At 37.4% G+C, this 20435-nt stretch overlaps 1 protein-coding gene across 2 annotated transcripts in view; it reads right to left on the reverse strand.

Moving 5' to 3' along the window:
• Window positions 1–2164, reverse strand: part of slc35f3b (solute carrier family 35 member F3b) — a 156434-nt gene extending 154270 nt beyond the window's left edge. For both annotated transcript variants that reach the window (XM_057848182.1, XM_057848181.1), the window contains exons 1-2: window positions 2014–2164; window positions 788–1002 (exon numbers count right to left, since the gene is read on the reverse strand). In XM_057848182.1, coding sequence (XP_057704165.1) covers window positions 788–1002; window positions 2014–2111 — 313 coding nt within the window. In that variant the 5' untranslated portion in view covers window positions 2112–2164. The remainder of the gene's footprint in view (window positions 1–787; window positions 1003–2013) is intronic.
• Window positions 2165–20435: the final 18271 nt, after the last annotated feature.

The raw sequence follows: 20435 nt of genomic DNA on the forward strand, positions 1-20435 counted from the left end.
CTGGTCAGTTCAGAAAACAACCGTTTGGACATGAAGGATATAGTGTCCTGAAAAAAGTTTTTTTTTTCTTTGAGATATAAAGGCAACTTCAAAAGGCATGCAAATTTGGACAAAATAGGCCTAGGTGTTACAGGGTTAAAAACCCAACCCTTTTCACCCTATCCTCTGAAAAATTTTCGATCACGTTATCGGATCGGGACATCCATACTCCTCACTTCATGAACAAGTTACCTGAAGCTCTGAAGTGTGGTCAAACCGTTAGCTCCTTTACATTTGGGCTAAAAACGCTACTGTTTACCACAGCATATTCATAATTGCCCATTTACTTCAAATTTCAAGTTTTATGACTTTTGCTTTTCATTTAGTTTTTTGTTTTGTTTTGTTTTGTTTTATTTGTGTATTTTGGGATTTTTATGTGATGGAAAGCAATTTGAATTACCAGTGTTGAATTGAGCTACACACCTTGCCTTTCTCGAAGGCAAGTATCTAACACAATTTTCTATATATCTTTTTTTAAGTGTATTTTAATTTTAATAGCTATAAGTGCATTTTCATTAATTGTTCAAACATTTTTTTAAAAAATGGGATCTCTCCATATTAGATTTTGACCGATTCTGGGTTTACTGTAATAACTTCTCAACCTGATTCCACCACTCACAACAAGCATCTTCATAGTAACTTAACCGCATCCGTAAACATCTGCTTCTGGCCCTCCCATTGTCATGCAAAACTAATGACATATTAACCACTCCATACACATGCATGGTAGCAACACTACAAGACTCACTTTTGTAGCTGGCACTCCAAGGCTGGTAGCCATAATATCCAGTGATCCGCAATATTCGCTCCTCTATGGATGCACTGTTGATGTCCTCAACTGAACGGGAAGACTTGAGGTCCTCTTTGATGGCCTCATCCACCACAAGATACTTGAGCTGTCTGAGCTGAGGGCTGATATCCGAAAGCCTTCTGGGGCTCACTTCAGGCGATTTGCGCATCCCGCTGGGAAGAGAAAGGAGCAGAAGGGTGGAGGTGGTAGTGATGACGGTGTCAGATAAAGACAAAAAGAAAAAGTTATTGTATATTTGGATGACTTCTTGATGAAATAAGGTTTGTCTCTGGTTACAAGAGTGGAGCTTAGTAATGTATGTTGCACAAAAGTCCCACATCTCCTCTCGTGTACAGTAACAATATCATCATCCTTCACTGGCCATGTCTGAGCTCAGCCATTGTGTGAAAGACATTAAGTGGTAGTGACTGGTGTTGCTAGAATTACATCGACCTACTATGGCTGCGCATTTACTTTTCGGGCTTGGAGAAAACTAAGAATCAATCACAAGTGATTTGTAGAGACACAGATAAATATTTGTGATGGCTCTGCGCTTCATGAGCATTTATAATGAAGGTTAGTCAATTCATACTGCACACAGTAGCTCACACATGTGGATAAGTGAGATCGGTTTTATTTCCAGCAGGTGGCATAAGACTAACACATTTAACATATAAAATGACCACAATATGAGCTGCAAAGCCTTATAAATTTCAGAAAAGGCAGTGCGTTCCTTGCTGTTATGCAACATAATAGCAGTATAGAAAAAATAATGCTGGAAATGTTTGCATGCAGGATAAACACACAGATCCGTCCAAGTAATAGTATTCAGAAGACTAAAACATTAATTGTAATTAATCCCACTTTAATGCAAAATTACTTGATTTGTTTGAGAACATAAGAGGAAAATAGGTACAGTATTGATGAATAAACCAATTGTGAATTTAAAAAAGCACACGTTTCAGATGGACTTTAATATTTGTGTATTATATTAGCACGTATATATCTAATATTTATTTCAAAAATTTTTACACAAAACTGTATATACATATTGTATGATGGTTTAAATAACGAAATGGGCATTCTCCTACACGTCACAGATCCACGCATGCAACAGGTACATTCAATCAGTGTCATCTTGGAAAGCATCATTCACGTTTAGGAAAGAAAACAAACATGCTTACATCGGCATCAAGTTAGTCGGAGGTCCAAGGTAGCACATACAGTCCCGGTGGGGCCGCCCGACCCGGTCCCACACGGTGCCCTCTCCATCCCCGTACATCTGGGGCCACTGCTCGGGGCTGTCCCGGTCAACAGTAGGGGAGGATGGAGAGAAGAAACATGACGGCTGCTGTTGCTTGTTCCACCCGCAAACATATGCCTCGCTGACCACTTTTCTCCACTACTGTCTTTCTACTATGCTCGCTGTCAACTAATGAGAGCACTGCAACAGCACCATCTACAGACGTCATGATGAATGCAGGCAAATTACGGGATTCGGTTTGTAAAATTTATGAAGTATGAATGTAGATGCACGGCACTGTAATAACGCATTTGTATAAGACAAGAATCCCGATAGGACTTGGAGGACTCGTGTAGTTTGTAACTTGTTCAATACAGGAAAATTCAAAGGACTTTTTCAGTGAATTATCTTTCTACTGTTTATTTGCCTTTTTCATTGTAACACTGTATGATCATGTTTAATTTTGTGACTGTCTTACTTTTGAAAATGTTTGTAAATGTCTTTTCTCATTCTTAAAAAAATAGAAATAAAATAAAAATAACGTATGGTTACATTCAGATGTCATTTGTCATTTTCGATACATATTGCTAGCAATGATAAAACTCTTATTATAGATGTATTAATTTAAATGACAATAACTTCATCAAGGGCGTAGGTTTGCATAGGGAGGGTAGGGAAATAACACTGCCAACTTTTCAGGATACTCAAATTGTCCCCACCAAACTTTAAGCAACCTTTTACAAGGTCCTTCTCAAAAAAATAGCATATTGTGATAAAGTTCATTATTTTCTGTGTTGTATTGTTAAACATTAGACTTTCATATATTTTAGATTCATTACACACAACTGAAGTAGTTCAAACCTTTTATTGTTTTAATGCTGATGATTTTGGCAAAAAAGTCAAGAAAAACCAAAAATCCCTATCTCAAAAAAGTTGCATATCATGAAAAGGTATTCTAAAGAAGGTACTAACCTAATCATCCTAATCAACGAATTACTTCAAAACACCTGCGATAGATTCCTGAGGCTTTTAAAAACTCCCAGTCTGGTTCATTACTCGAAACCGCAATCATGGGCAAGACTGCCGACCTGACTGCTGTCCAGAAGGCCATCATTGACACCCTCAAGCAAGAGGCTAAGACACAGAAAAAAAAATCTGAGCAAATAGGCTGTTCCCAGAGTGCTGTATCAAGGCACCTCAGTGGGAAGTCTGTGGGAAGGAAAAAGTGTGGCAGGAAACGCTGTACAACCAGAAGAGGTGACCGCACCCTGAGAAAGATTGTGGAGAAGGGCCGATTCCAGACCTTGGGGGACCTGCAGAAACAGTGGACTGAGTCTGGAGTAGAAACATCCAGAGCCCCCGTGCACAGGCGTGTGCTGGAAATGGGCTACAGGTGCTGCTTTCCCCAGGTCAAGCCACTTTTGAACCTGAAACAGCGGCAGAAGCGCCTGACCTGAGTTACATAGAAGCAGCACTGGACTGTTGCTCAGTGGTCCAAAGTACTTTTTTCAGATGAAAGCAAATTTTGCATGTCATTAGGAAATCAAGGTGCCAGAGTTTGGAGGAATAGACTGGGGAGAAGGAAAAGCCAAAGTGCCTGAAGTCCAGTGTCAAGTACCCACAGTCAGTAATGGTCTGGGGTGGCATGTCAGCTGCTGGTGTTGGTCTACTGTTTTATCAAGGGTAGGGTCAACACAGCTAGCTATCAGGAGATTTTGGAGCACTTCATGCTTCCATCTGCACAAAAGCGTTATGGAGATGAAGATTTAATTTGTCAGTATGATCTGGCACCTGCTCACAGTGCCAAAACCACTGGTAAATGGTTTACTGACCATGGCATTATGTTCTCAATTTTTTATTTTTTATTTTTTTAAACCTGTCCTGTTCAGCTGTTTGACACAGAGAATTGAAGTCTAAGTGCCCGGATAGTCTGAACAGTTTTAATGTTTCACATTGAGAGTCTGACATACTCCCATTGTGATAATTCAACATACCTCGTTTATTATAACAAAGCAGCGAACAGGACGGGGTTATGGGGGAACAGAAGAAAAGAAACACAAGAGAAGAAACAAAAGAAACACAAACAACAACAAGAAATACATTGAACGCCTAACTACACTAACTACTAATACGTTGGTGCTATCGTCAGCTAAATGTATTTCCGGTTGACACCATGTGGGGGGCCTGTTGACCAGGGAAAGAGGGAGAAGGAGGTGGGGGAGTCTATAAGCTAAGTGATAGAAAGGGGTAGCGTGCATTACTGTTCTCAATTGACCTGCCAACTCTCCTGACCTGAACCCCATAGAGCAGTGGTTCCCAAACCGGTCCTCAAGGACCCCTGTGGGTCCTGGTTTTTGTTCCTACCGATCGAGCACAGACCGTTTAACCACTGAGGTTTCTGCTAAAACAAGCAGCACCTGACTACAATCAAGTGATTACACTTGTAAAACACCAGATTCGTACACATGTGTCATCCTGTTTTGTTGGAAAGAAATCCAGCACCCACAGCGGCCCGATGTGGAATAGTTTGGGAACCCCTGCCATAGAGAATCTGTGGGATATTGTGAAAAGGAAGTTGAGAGACACTAGACCCAACACTGTGGATGAGCTTAAGGCCGCTATCGAAGCATCCTGGGCCTCCATAACACCTCAGCAGTGCCACAGGCTGATTGCCTCCATGCCACGCCGCATTGAAGCAGCCATTTCTGCAAAAGGATTCCCGACCAAGTAATGAGTGCATAGCTGATATAATTAATTGAAAGTTGACTTTTTTTGTATTAAAAAACACTTTTTTGTATTGGTCGGATGAAATATGCAAATTTTTTGAGATAGGGATTTTTGGTTTTTCTTGACTTTTTTGCCAAAATCATCAATATTAAGACAATAAAAGGCTTGAACTACTTCAGTTGTGTGTAATGAATCCAAAATATCTGAAAGTCTAATGTTTATCAGTAGATTACAGAAAATAATGAACTTTAACACAATATGCTATTTTTTTTAGAAGGACCTGTATAATGAGTTCAGTTATATGGGTAAATGACACTGTCTTCCGATATGTTGTAAAGATAGAATAGACCCTACCATGATTCATGAATTATTTTCATTATGTTCAAACGTACATTCACCCCTTTTTACTAGCTGAATGTGCCGGTCCACCGAATGCACGTTTGATTGGCTAATGACTTGACCCACCCTCACACTCACACAGCCCCGACAGAAATGCATGTCGCCTCCTCCACCCCCTTCGAAGAAGTTTTTTTTCGGCCAGAAGCAGCGACTCTAAGTAATTTAAAAAGACACCAATGTTGTGGGGGTGGGAAACACATCACTAATTTTGCTACTGAAAGTCCGACTTGTATCAGAGTTAGCATAACATTAAACTGTGTGAACTCGCTAACCTGCAAAACTCGAAAAGGAAGCTGCTTAGAGGGAAATGTAGTGAACACTGCTGGAAACTATAGAACCAGAAAAACGTTAGCAAGAAGCTGCCTACAGAGGGACAGGTACTGCATAACCTCATGTTGCTCACACAACATACACACCACATAATCATGTTTTTTTTTTTTTTTTTTGAGGGGGGGGCCTTGAGCTACCCACACACTAGTGTTGCGATCGACTGGTCTATCGTGATCGACGTAATGAGCACCCCTGATTTAGCCTATCAATTGGTTAGGTTTCTGATTCGTGAAAAATGTAGCCCTGCCCCCCGTTCACCCACTCTGTTTGGTCTTATTAATGTCCCACCCCAGGCAAAAAGTGTACATGCAGGTTATTGTGTTATATTGTCCCTACTAATGTTGAGACCAAACCTACGCCCTTTCTTGAGATGCCACTTTTTGAATGTCACACTTTTAAAAAATTGCTCGGATAACTATTTTCAGATAAACATTATGTTTATGCATGAATGTGCAGTGGGTATGCTTAAGTCTCATACTTCTCTACGATAACCGATTGATTGCATGTGACACAAGTCATTTTGTTTGATTTAATCATTTTAACAGTGAAAATGGGAAAGAGAAGCGGCTCAAACGATTTGTAGCTGTTAACGTTGATACTAACGTGCCCTGAGGGCAGAGGTGGGTAGTAGCACATTACATTTTCTCCGTTATATTTACTTGAGTAACTTTTGAGAAAAATGTACTCCAAAGAGTAGTTTGACTAAGCTATACTTTTTACTTTTACTTGAGTAGATTTGTGAAGAAGAAACACTACTCTTACTCCGCTACTCTGGGCTACACTAGTCGTTACGTTTTTCCTCTTTATTCTACATATTAGATTTTCTTTCTTTTTCTTTTTTTTTTGCCAGAGATGCCAACAGTGGCTCAACCAGTTTCACCAATGAGATGGCAGAATAATAATCACATGACTTCATTATACCAATCAGACTCGAGCTTGCCATTCTACGATCCCACCGGCCTATTCAATCACATGGTGTCTTTAAAGCACTGTTAAGTTTATGTTCTTATGTACTGTATTTGACATAGAGCGCCGTGGTCTTGAAAGCATGAATTTTAATCTTTCTCCCAGTTCTTATTCGGCACCGATTGACCACAGGAAACAGGAGATATGATCCCTTTAGTTTCATTGGAGGAAATATGTTTTATCAACTAGAGGGCACTCATCGTCTTTGGAGGAATAGTGCTTAATTTCTGTAGATTTTTTTTTTCTCCCTCGCCGGAATTCAATGTTTTTTGTTGTTGTTGTATTTCTTTGGTTTAATGTGGTTATGTAATACGTTATAGTACAGTATAATAATTACAGTTCATATAGATAACTTTGTGCTGGGGAAAAAAATACCATTGTTTAAAAAAAAAAAAATCAAACATCTTAAGCAGTTACTCACAATGTTACTCAGTACTTGAGTATTCTTTTCACCAAATACTTGTTTACTTGTAGTTGAGTACATTTTTTGGAAGACTACTTTTACTTTTACTTGAGTAATATTATTTTGAACTAACGTTACTCTTACTTGAGAAATTTTTGGCTACTCTACCCACCTCTGCCTGAGGGTAATGTTTTGGACCACTGTTAGGCACACACATTTATTTTTGGTCTTTTTACAATACTGTATTTTTACATGACAAGGACATATTTGGTGCCTAATTCACTTATGCATAAAAAAATGTAGTTCGCTGTAGAGTCATAGACTTCAATATATATTAAACTGTGATGTCTATGCTAGAGTACTGTAAATACGCACAGGCAACATGCACTTAGTTTGTGTTCCCTAGAAAATATCACAAGTGAAATAACAAAAACAAATCAGCGGACTCATTTTTTTTGGTTACATCACACTTTTGCAAGCGCTCTTGTTGCTTGATAGGTTTTATGTCGGTTGAGTATTAACTGGGAATTGTCATGACAATATTATCCGGACTTCAAAATGTTGCACTTGTACGCTCCATTGAAGAACTTAACAACAGCCGGAATACTAGATATGTCAATTAATTCCCTAATCATCTAGCGTCCAGTTTAGGACAACTTTACTTACTATACAGTCTCACTCTTCTGGCCATCAATATTTAAACATGTCTCAGCATGGAAACAGTGTGACAAGATCCTGCTGATTGGTGGATACAGGATGAGTAGTGGTACTGGGAGCCACTAAAAATATCCCATATGCCTACAGTATGCAGTGCGCTTAAGGGCTCATGCATTGTGCACATTAGAGTTCTAATAGTGTTTGACTTCTGACATTTGCATAAGCCAATATGAGAATCTCTTGTATGTTTTGGTATATTTTGTCACAAAGAAGCTTAGTCTGTTGCAGGGTTGGGGTCCCAAGAGCCTGTGAGATTTCTTGGGGCTGTGTTTGTTATTCAGCTGCCATTATTGGTAAGGTTGACACACAGCTGGGGAGAAACAAGCACAATCTCCATGGATGAGGAGGCTTGCTGATGAGACAGCGTGGTGGACTCGGCAAAGAGCCTCAGTGGGGCGCGTCGACTGGTGTCTTATCTTCTTTACTGGCCTGGTTTCCATTCTTAGATGTACCCATTTTAGTTTTGCTGACAGTTAAAAATATATGATTAAAAGCCTGTAACTTTCTTCCCTTCGCCTTTTCTTTGTTGAGCCATTATTAATACCCTTTTCAAATACCAAGGAAATGGCAATTCAAGCACTGGTGTGGCTACATAAGAAACAACACAAGAAAATCACAACAAAACAAATGACAAATGTACAACAACAACAAAAAAGAAAGTCAAATGTGTTTTCAGCTGTATTTGAATGATTAATTAACCTTGTGTCATTGGACTGGATTAAATAGTGTTCATGGTGTGTTGGGGAAAAAGTGATCATTCTATTGAGATCAAAAGGTATAAAACATAAACGATTGCTTAGTCTGAGCTTATATTTATTATTTGGTCCAAATTTTGAGAGGAGGCTTGAGAGGAGGTAGCCCTTTTATTGAGATTCATTAAAATAAATAAATTCATCTAAAAAAAATACCTTCGCAGCAGTCGTATACAGCCACAATATAATTGTTTTGTTGCATTAATGTGACAGCGCCAATCTAAAGTAACCATTATTTGAAAGGGCAGACACCCCACCCCATTTTTTTTGTCTGGTGATTGCCTCTGGTGACAAGGGATTTCTTGCTCTTGAATATTTATGAGATAAATCTTTTTGATTGGTTGTTGTATTTGAACTCTTGTTAAGGAGGAGAACCAATGGAGTCTCATCCATAAAGGCTCTTCTGCATATTTTTGGACTAAAAGGCACACCTGACTATAAGTCGCTATGAATGACCTATTTGAAAACTGTTTTCATATATAGTGTGCACTGCATTATAAGGCACAGTAGTAGTAGTTGCTGGGGTTGCATTATGCATCCACTAGATCAGGGTCGGCAACAGGCGTCTCTAGAACCGCATGCGACTCTATAGCACCGCCCTAGTGGCTTCCTGGAGCTTTTTCAAAAATGTTTGAAAATGCAAAAAAGATTGGGAAGGAAATATATATATATATATATATATATATATATATATATATATATATATATTTTTTTTTTTTTTTTTTTTAATATGGTTTCTTTAGGTGGAAAAATATGTCAAAAACATTCTTAACATTGTCCAATGCTGCAAAAATAAGAATAAATATTACAGTTCAAAATTTCTATCAACGAAGAATTGCCTAATAGCTTGCAACACACATTTTCTCAGCAGGGCGGCTGTTGTAAACAAACCGGCGGTTGTGTGATGGGCCATGGATCCCAAAGGGAAAAAGAAAAAAATAACTTGGGAGAACAGAAGATTCTACGTTTTTTGGGCCGGCTCAATTGCATTCCTTGCCATTGCAGAAGGATTGTCTGAATGTTCGCTCTGTAGTGAGAAGTTGTCAAATCACAAAATGAGTCATGTGGAAAAACATATCCAGGGAAGGCATACTGCATTTGCAGCCGAGTATCCAGTTGGGGGTGAGGGAGAAAGTGTGATGGCATTACTTCTGGAGAAATCAGAGGAGCGCAAAAATAAATTTAAGAAGTGGATTGCATCACCAAACTCCACGACTGCTGCAAGTTTTGTTGCAACCCGGGAGATAACAAAGCGTGGAAAACCGTACACAGATGGTGACTAGTAAATGAAGAAGTCAATCATCAACACCTATTTGCAGACTTCAAAAACAAAAGAAAATCAAATATATGCCTGTCTCCGCTAAGACAGCGAAGGAAAGTGCCATACAAATGGCAGGCAACATCACCGATCAGCAAAGGACATTAATTCAGTGCCAGCATACTCAATTGCCCGTAATGAGTCGTGTGATCTGATTGACATTGAACTCACTGCGCTTTTATGCAGGTTGATTGATATTGAACTCACTGCGCTTTTATACAGGTACGTAAACTCTGATTATATACTTTACCTTTTCAAAAGGCTGCTGTTTTAGTTTTTAGAAATGCAGGCTGCGTTTTGTTGCACTATGTTTGTTGCCCAGATAACGTATATTTTATGCACACTGTATTTTGTTGTTTTTTCGAATGTGCAAAATAAAAATGATATCAAAAATCGGATTTCTTTATTTTCATTAAAGCGATGAACCAATTGATTAATATTCTAATGATGTTAAACTTCAGGTGGTATCATACAACAGAGTAGTCATGTGGTGTGTTATTTTTTATCTGTAGGATGCACTGCAGGGAAAATAAACATTCAATCATGAAGGCTCATTATGTATATGTAGCCAACTTAGTCATTTTGATAGGAGGCTAATATAGATACATACAGCATGTGCTGGCTTTATTATAAGGTGAAATTTTTCCAGCTCCAGACATTTTAGTTTTTTGTTATTTTGGTCCAATATGGCTCTTTCAACATTTTTGGTTGCCGACCCCTGCACGAGATGAAGCTGCGTTAAAGACCAAATGTGAAGTAATTTCAAAAAAATGCCAAATAGGGTCACAGTTAAAGTAATTAAACATTGTCCAACAAATAAAGCATGAAAAAAATAATTTATATGTTGTATATTTCACAAAATAATCGCGTTTCCAAAGTTCGAGCCTGAAAGGGGACGGACCCGGAAGTGATACGTCACACCGAGAACAGCGATGGCAGCGCTCCATACGGCCGCCCTACAAAGCCCTTCAAACAATGATTCAAACAGCAATATAAGCGATAGATCGAGCGGAAGTGAGGAGATCCATGTTTTTGAAGAGTTGGAGGAAGAGGAGGAGGTTGGAATTTTATGTTGGACCGTACATGTATTAACCAAACGCTAATCAGAATGCAAACAATGTGCCCAGACTATCTGACATGGAATGGAAACAAGACCCATCGAGATTAGAAGATTGGTAAGATATAGGCTGTTATTATTTTTATGATTTGAAGCATGTCGGGTAAATACACCACCTACTATTGCCTTGGATAAAAGAAAAGTTTTGACGAATCCCCGATCATGTTGTGGAATGAACAGTAGAAGCTAGCGACTTTAGCTTTTATTTACCTGACATGTTTCGGCGAACACTTCTGCCTTCGGACCCTCCGACGAAGGCGAAAGTGTTCGCTGAAACATGTCAGGTAAATAAACCCCCTACTTTTTAGCCTGGGATAAAAGAAAAGTTTTGACGAATTTATAAGTGTAGGCAAAATGAACTCAATACAACTATGATTGAGTTAAAGTGCACTTTTCTTGTTCTAAATATCTGCTATGCAATTGTTTCCAAAAGGTTTAATTGGCCCTGTTCTGAGGTGCAGCTCAGTTTCGTTGCCCATAAGGTTGTCTGGCGATTGCCTCTGGTGACAAGGGATTTTTTCCTCTTGAATATTTATGAGATATTTTTTTTTGATCGGTTGCTGGATTTCATCTCTTGTTAAGGAAGAGAAGTAATTCAGGCAGGCTCAGTCGTAAAAGCTCCTCTGCAGATGTCACATCTATAAAAATAAGTCAGGGTCTTAATTTGCGAGTCTTTACATATGATGGCAAATTCCAAACAATGTGAGGCTTCTTCGCTTTAATGTTAAGGGAACTGATTACTTTACACTTTTCTGTTCAGTCTGCCTAAAATTATAAACTCGTTAACAAGGATTACTGCTTCAATGGCAGAAGCAAGAAAACGCTGATTTCTTTCAGTGGAGTTTATTCATGCATTCAAGCATGACAGTTAGTATGTGCTGTTGACAACCAAATGTGACTGGCAATGAGCCATTATGTTGTTCCTACAGCATCGCCATTATAGAGAGAGTGTTGCAGAGAGAAACAACCGCCTACAGTATGTCTTAAGCAGCCAATCACCATCCACCCTCCACACTTCACTTGCTCTCCATCCCTCCGGTCCTGTCAGTTTGTCTAACATTTACACATTCAACTGTGAATTAACTGGGCCACTGTCTTGGGGTGGGTTTCCCATTGTGTGTTCGTTTCGGCATATACAGTACAATATATCTAGTGCAGACGACATTTTTTTTTTGTTTTTCCCATACTGCATATTATGTTCCTAATTCCACAATCCACAAATCATAGATGTTCCATTCCACCTTGTGAAAAATGGTGCAATGTCCTGCAAAGCAGTTTTTCTGGAGTTTATCTAAATGAGGCATTTTTCTGGCAGGAGGGCTTTGTTGCTATGATTGCATGTAAAGGTGGGGCCAGAGACACTGAGGTCTGTTGAATGGTAGACAGAATGTGTTATATTTCTTTGTTACTTGTCTCACATTTGCTTCGATGCCTTTCATCCCTAAATCAAACCAATAATGAAATACAGTGATATCTCATTGTTTGCGGTTAATGGGGACCGGAACCCACCGCAATAAGTGAAAAACTGCCAAGTACTTTTTTTGTGTGTGTTCATGTGTGTGTTCAATGTATTTATTCATATTTAGCATTGGAAAGAGATACATATAAACATGTTTTTTCAATTTTTTCCCCAAAGTGTAACTTTAAAAAAGATATGTATATATACTGTATATATATTAATATATGGTTTTAAGCACTTCAAATATAATAATTATGATAAGTTCTAAACATGTTACTGTCCTATCGAATTATTTTTAAACAAGAATAAGTCAGAAAAATGCTTGTCTTTACTAAATGCCTCATTGAATGAGTCCAAACAAATCTGCTCAAGCTGCTCACTTACACACAATGAGTTGTCACAGCACCTGTTTAACAAGTTAAACGATGATTGACGCATGCAGCGCTTTAAAGTTTTGGCTTCCAAGTAGAAATGTCCCGATCGATCGGGATGATCGATCGGGTCCAATCACGTCATTTTCAAAGTATCGGAATCGGCAAAAAAATATCGGCCATGCCTTTTTAAAAATTTTTTTTTTTTTTAATTAAATCGTTTCCTAATTGTATTTAACGTTACAGACATAATATGTTACACTCATCCAGAGTCTTTAGTTTAGGCTTAAGGTAGGGTTATTAATAGGGTTGTTCCGATCATGTTTTTTTGCTCCCGATCCGGTCCGATCCGATCGTTTTAGTTTGAGTATCTGCCGATCCCGATATTTCCCGATCCGATTGCTTTTTTTTGCTCCCGATTCAATTCCAATCATTCCCGATAATTTTTCCCGATCATATACAGTACATTTTGGCAATGCATTAAAAAAAAAAAAAAAGAATAAAACACTATTTGTTGAGCTTTCAGTAAATGATACTACAGGATGCCCCAATGCATGATGGGAAGTGGAACCATGATGGGAAGTAAAACCATGACTGTGCGTCGTGCTACCAAGTGATATATCTTCTCTGCTTTGGGAAATAAATTAAAGTATTAAGTCAAAGATCTATTGTCACCTTGCTTCCCCACAATGCTTCCCATAATATTACTAATCATAGAGAGAGAGATTGCAAGGTTTTAGCCAATTGAAGAACGGCTTCAAAGGCCGCCAAAATTCACTCTACTCATTTATGCTGCCTTTTATCTCTCTATATAGGTAAAACGGCATCATAGCAGATTGAGTGCGACAATGAGTGAGAGGGTCGTGCAGCGTATATATTAATAGCGTTAAACATTTTCACGTGACACATTTTTTAATAAATTAATTGCCGCCATTATCGGGATATTTTTGATAACCCTCCGTTAAGCCTGAACTAAAGACTCTGGATGAGTGTAACATATTATGTCTGTAACGTTAAATGCAATTCGAGAACAATTCAATTAAAATATATATATATTAAAAAAAGGCATGGCCGATATTTTTTTGCCGATTCCGATACTTTGAAAATGACGTGATCGGACCCGATCGATGCTGATCGATCGGGACATCTCTAGTTATCAACTTTATCCCGATAACGGCGGTAATTAATTTTTTAAAAAATGTATCACGTTAAAATACTTAACGCAACTAATGCATGCGCTGCACGACCCACTCATGCATTGTCGTGCTCAATCTGTAATGGTGCCGTTTTACCTATATAGAGAGATAAAAGGCAGCATAAATGAGTAGAGTGAATTTTGGCAGCCTTTGGAGCCTTTTTTCAATTGTCTAAAGCCTTACAATCCCTCTCCCTATGATTAGAAATATCATGGGAAGCAATGTGGGGAAGCAAGGTAGCAATTGATCTTTTTCTTAACACCTTACGTTATTTCCCAATGCAGAGAAGATACTGGACTGACTCAGAAAATTAGAATACACAATATTCTAATTTTTTGAGACAGTCCTGTGTATATATACAGGACTGTCTCAGGAAATTAGAATACACAATATTCTAATTTCCTGACTGTCTCAGGACAGTGCTGTGTATATATACAGGACTGTCTCAGGAAATTAGAATACACAATATTCTAATTTCCTGACTGTCTCAGGAAATTAGAATATTGTGTATTCTAATTTCCTGAGACAGTCCTGTATATATACACAGGACTGTCTCAAAAAATTAGAATATTGTGTATTCTAATTTTCTGAGACAGTCCAGTATATCAATTGGTAGCACTACGCACAGTCATGGTTCCACTTCCCATCATGCATTTGGGCATGGCTACAGTATCATTTACTGAAAGCTCAACAAATACACTAGATGGCAATATTTAGTCACAATATACAAAGTCACAAGTCTTTCTATCCGTGGATCCCTCTCACAGAAAGAATGTTAATAATGTAAATGCCATCTTGAGGATTTATTGTCATAATAAACAAATGCAGTACTTATGTATGTTGAATGTATATATTCTTCCGAGTTTTATTCATTTTTTTTCTTAATGCATTGCCAAAATGTATATGATCGGGAAAAATTATCGGGAATGATTGGAATTGAATCGGGCGCAAAAAAAAGCAATCGGATCGGGAAATATCGGGATCGGCAGATACTCAAACTAAAACGATCGGGATCGGATCGGGAGCAAAAAAACATGATCGGAACAACCCTACTTCCAAGTGTCTATGCAATATCAAACCCAAACTTCTGTCAATCATCGTTAACTTTAATAAGCAGCTCCAGTGTACTGCCTGACTAAGAAAAGCGGCAGGAGCGAGAGTGAGAGGCTATGTTATCGGATCGGGACAGCTCTATAAAATACTGCATTTATTTATTGATTTTTTTTTTTTTTTTTTTTTTGAAAAAAGAATCCGCAATGGACTGAGGACGTGACGTTTGAAGTGTGCAGTAGGGAGCAATAACTGTACAGTTATCTTTGCTCTATTCCCTGTCAAGTTGTCAACACATTGTGTTGCTGCGATGAAATTATACACTCACCTCCACATCCACTTTGTGAATGTTATGAAGAAACCAAAACATCAAAAAAAAAAAATCTGGAAATAATTGAAAATTGTCTTAATCATGTATGTAATTGCCAATACTATTACAATACTTTTGACAATGTTAGCGACTCTTAAACAAGGAGTGTTTGGGTGCTATCGTACAATGTTGCAGACGGCTAAAATACAGTCGTTGAGTTATTCGGCAAAAAGACGTTAGTGAGGTTCCATAGAAATATCAAGTAGGTGAATAGTGAACTGTGACTAGGGTTTCCGACTGTCCTTTGAAAAATGAAATCGTCCGGTACTCAGAAACAAAAGTATTGAACTTTATTGAGCTTTCAAGGGACGCGCTCCTATTTTATGATTAAACTCGAAAATAGTGTCTTGTTTGGAGAACGAACGAATACTGGTATGGTTTTCGACAAGAATATGCAGGGGAACGCATTCCCCAGCCTATCCGGCTTTTTGACCAATAAGCTGAATGACATGATTTGTTTTCGTGTTCTTCTCTGTGTACTCAATTTTTACTAATTGTTTTATATTTTTGTGTTCTGTGAAATTCATTATATTTGGAGTGATCAATTGTGAAAATGTTATTGCTGAGGGTACTTTGAACACACCTAAATTGTAAAAAAAAAAAAAAAAAAAAAAACTTTACCTGGGAGTTAATTTTGTCTTAAGAAGAAAAAAGTATTAATTTTTTTTTTTAAAAACAGCCAAAAACACAAATTTAGCAGGACAGTTTCAATTCTAGTATTTTTTGTATTAGAAATACAATGCTGATAATTATTGTTTTTCTTTGTGCTTCTATAGCTCAAATATGTACTTAATTAATTCCATTATATCATAATTATAATTTTTAAAAAAAGCACTTTTCACATACGAAAAAAATAACAATAACAATTACCGTAATTTCCCGAATATAGGGCGCACCCGTGTATAATGCGCACCCCAAATTTACTTGTAAAATCTAGGGGAAATTATTGTACCCGTTTATAACGCGCACCCTAATTTTAGCACCAATAAATAGAAGAATACAAGAAAACAGAGCACAGATACAGAAATGTCATTTTACTGATTGGTGAAACACAGAACAAGGATAGCACATTGGTAGTTCAAAATATTACCAAAAACTGACAATATTTACGGTAATAATATGATTTGACAACTTCTCCAACTTACCAGACTCTAGGAGAAAACAAAACAGATGTGACTTTTCTTTTAAAGGCTTGCTCGTTTCATCATGATGAATAAATGTTTCTTCCATGGATTGATACGGTAAAATGAAAGTGAGAACGTAAGTCAGAAATCCGAGAGCGCTCATCGCTGTCAACACGACAGTAACAATAGGAACTATTGTTATCTGAGTTTGAGTTTCCTGAGGGACAGATATAGTTGACGGACACACACAGGAAGTCTGTTGTTACGTTTGTTATAGTCCGAGTTGCGGAGCTGCAATAAACGTTGACTCAAATGAGTTCAAGAAACTAAATTCTGTGCTTTCTGAAGAGTGAAAAAAGCTGAATTTAACACAGACGAAATCATTCGGCTTATTAGAGTGAAGTATTACCGAAACAAAATGGTGACGTCACGTACCGTAATGGTCGGCAACAGGTCGCCGCATACGTTTCTTCAACACAACGTGGCTGTGTCAATTAAAAAAAAATCGGTTTATATATATATGTAATATATATATTAGGGCTGTCAAAATTATCGCGTTAACGGGCGTTAATTAATTCTTTTAATTAATCACGTTAAAATATTTGACGCAATTAACGCATGCACTGAATGAGCCGCTCTCGCATTGCCTCAAACAGATTTCAATGACGCCGTTTATGGACATTAAGAGTGAAGAGATTGCCTCCGGCCGCTTGGGGGCAGTGCAGCGCCGTTCAATACTAATGTTATTCCTTCTAATAGTGGGAGAATTGGTAGTTGTGAGACGTTTATGCTGTTGCTTTGTGCTCCACACATATTTCTTTAAGTTTGCTTTCTTTTAGTGGCAATTATGTGTCTCTTGTTATATTTTGGGTAAGATATGCACAGAGATATATCTGTTATAAAGGCGAGTGGACCCAGGCGTTCTTTGGGCTGCGCCGTTTATTGGCATAAGCTTCTGCAACTCCTTCACAACAAACAGAAGTATCATTTAGTGAAAGCACAACAAAAATAATATTGCTATCTCTCAAAAAAAAAAAAAATGTTCACAAAAAGAAAAGCACTTCAGTCTGTAGTAATGAGGCCCTATTCTCACACAGCTAAACAACAATGCAAAGTGAACTGGCATTACTCAGAGTTTGGTCACTCAATTCTTATTATTGTTATTTTTATTCTTCTTATCATTATATTAACTCTACTTTTGATTGAAAATTGTACAAATTTTATTAAAACGAAAATATGAAGAGGGGTTTTAATATAAAATTACTATAACTTGTAACTATAACATTTATCTTTTATGAACTACAAGTCTTACTATCCGTGGATCACTTAAACAGAAACAATGTTAATAATGCCATTTGTGGATTTATTGTTATAATAAACAAATACAGCACTTATGTACAGTATGTTGTTTGTATATATCCGTCTTGTGTCTTATCTTTCCATTCCAACATTAATTTACAGAAAAATATGGCATATTTTAGAGATGGTTTGAATTGTGATTAATTGCGATTAATTACGATTAATTAATTTTTAAGCCGTAATTAACTCGATTTAAAAAATTTTAATCGTTTGACAGCCCTAATATATATATATTTATGTCTCCATCCATGTACCCATTTATAATGCGCACCATGATTTTACAAGTTGATTTTGGGGAAAAAAAGTGCGCGTTATATTCGGGAAATTACGGTAAAGGAGGACGGTTATCGGGTCGGCAGGCTCTACCAATGAGGGGTCCCTTATTTTTTTCAGGGAGTTGGCAATCCTATCTGTGACAAGTAAGCGGGTCACCAAGAAAATGACATATAAACAGAGGCATACAGTTGGTTTTAGCTCCAATTGTTCAGGATTAAGATCCCATACCTGATTATTAATCTAATAGTTACACATTTACATAAAACAATATGCATCAACTCTTCACTGTAGCATGTATTACATCATCATTTTTGCAGCAGCAGAGAAATGAGAGCGTTGGCAGTAGCAAGGTTTTTGCTTGAGGCCTCTTCTGTATTTCCATCATCCCAGAGAGTGTGACAAAACAAAGTTGTTTACGCCCCATAAGGTATTGTAGCTGATTATATGATGCACATTTTGCCATGGCCTGGGTGAACTCCATGTTTTAGTGTCGTGACTTGCCGGCATTTGAGAACACAACACTTCAAGTTTCATCGCGTAAAGATTTACAACCCTTACAGAGAAATATTTCTTTAATAACTGTTGAGAAATGTAACGGAAACACCACTAATTTTAGGTCGAGCCTTTTATAGATGAAATAATAAAAGATCTATAAATGGAGTTCTTTCAATGCTCACCACCAATGCTCAGGTGGTTCACTGTGCATATAAAGGAGGCAAGGAGATCAAACAGCAATATTCATGACAAAAAAAGCAGCAGAGGGTACATTTGAGCCCAGCACATACGCTAGAGCCAAACCTTTAGTGGCAAATGTGAGTTTTGCTCCATGTAGCAGACCGCAACTTTTTTTTTTTTTTAACGTTTTTTGAGTACTGTCACATATTCCTAAATAATTTAAATTGTTTTATTTGATTTCAAATTATCTTGACGACGTCACAATTCGTATACATATTGTAAGAAGTACACAGTGACTTTTAAGCAAGAAATGTACAAATAAACATATAAGGGAATCATTCTATAGTAAGAGAAGAATTGCACCCCGTGGGAAATTCTTTTGGAATGCACAGTTTGATAATATAAAATGGAGGGAGGCGTGGCTTGTTCCTTTTAAATTGTTTGTTTCCAACAAAGTACGGGAATTGCACTTGAAAATTTTACATAATATATACCCGACTAACGTTTACTTGTCTCGTTTTAAGGATATTGACAACAAATGTACATTTTGTATGACTGAACCTGAAAGCGTACCTCATTTGTTTTATGGTTGCCCCATTAGTGTAAAGTTTTGGACGGATCTTCAGAAATATATTTTACGTCAAACTAAACAAAACATTGACTTGACAGGCAAAGCGTTATTATAAGCGTTTATAAGCGTTATTACTGTATTTGAATCCAAAGATAAAAAAATATTTACTATATTAAATCTTTATATATTGCTAGGGAAATTTCATATTCATAAATCAAAATTTCAAAAGGTAAATCCGAACTTTAAGATTTTTTTGGTTGAATTTGAAACATATTTCACATCACTTAATATGATACAAAATAATAAATGCAAGTCTACTATAGAAGCTCATGCAAAATTGTTTAGTACTTAATTAATTTCCTCTTGAGTTATTATTTTTATTTATTTACTATTTTTTTTGTATGTCTTATGACGTAAATATGTTGAGATGGTTATATTCTATGTGAACTAGTTGTTTTGTATTATTTGTTAATTGTATGTTTTGTAGTGTTCAATAAAAAATAAAAAATAAAAATAAAGTACACAGTGACTGGGGTACTTATTGGAGCAGAGAGAATGTCGCCATCTAGAGGGGAAGTAAGTGACTGAAGAACATGTACAGTGCTGGCCAAAAATATCGGCACCCTTGCAATTCTGTCCGATATGCTCAATTTCTCCCAGAAAATGATTGCAATTACAGATGCATTGGTAATAATATCTTTATTTATTTTGCTTGCAATGAAAAAAAAAAAACACAAAAGAGAATGAAAAAAATCAAATCATTATCATTTTAAACAAAACTCCAAAAATGGGCCAGACAAAAGTATTGGCACCCTCAGCCTAATACCAGATAGCACAACCTTTAGACAAAAATAACTGCGAACAACCACTTCCGGTATCCATCAATGAGTTTCTTACAATGCTCTGCTGGAATTTTAGACCATTGTTCTTTAACCAACTGCTCCAGGTCTCTGAGATTTGAAGGGTGCCTTCTCCAAACTGCCATTTTCAGATCTCTCCACAGGTGTTCTATGGGATTCAGGTCTGGACTCATTGCTGGCCACTTTAGAAGTCTCCAGTGTTTTCTCTCAAACCATTTTCTAGTGCTTTAAGAAGTGTGGTTTGGGTCATTGTCCTGCTGGAAGACCCATGACCTCTGAGGGAGACCCAGCTTTCTCACACTGGGCCCAACAATAGGCTGCAA

This window comes from Corythoichthys intestinalis, chromosome 10, assembly GCF_030265065.1.
Source record: "Corythoichthys intestinalis isolate RoL2023-P3 chromosome 10, ASM3026506v1, whole genome shotgun sequence".
In the NCBI taxonomy this organism is placed as follows: domain Eukaryota; kingdom Metazoa; phylum Chordata; class Actinopteri; order Syngnathiformes; family Syngnathidae; genus Corythoichthys; species Corythoichthys intestinalis.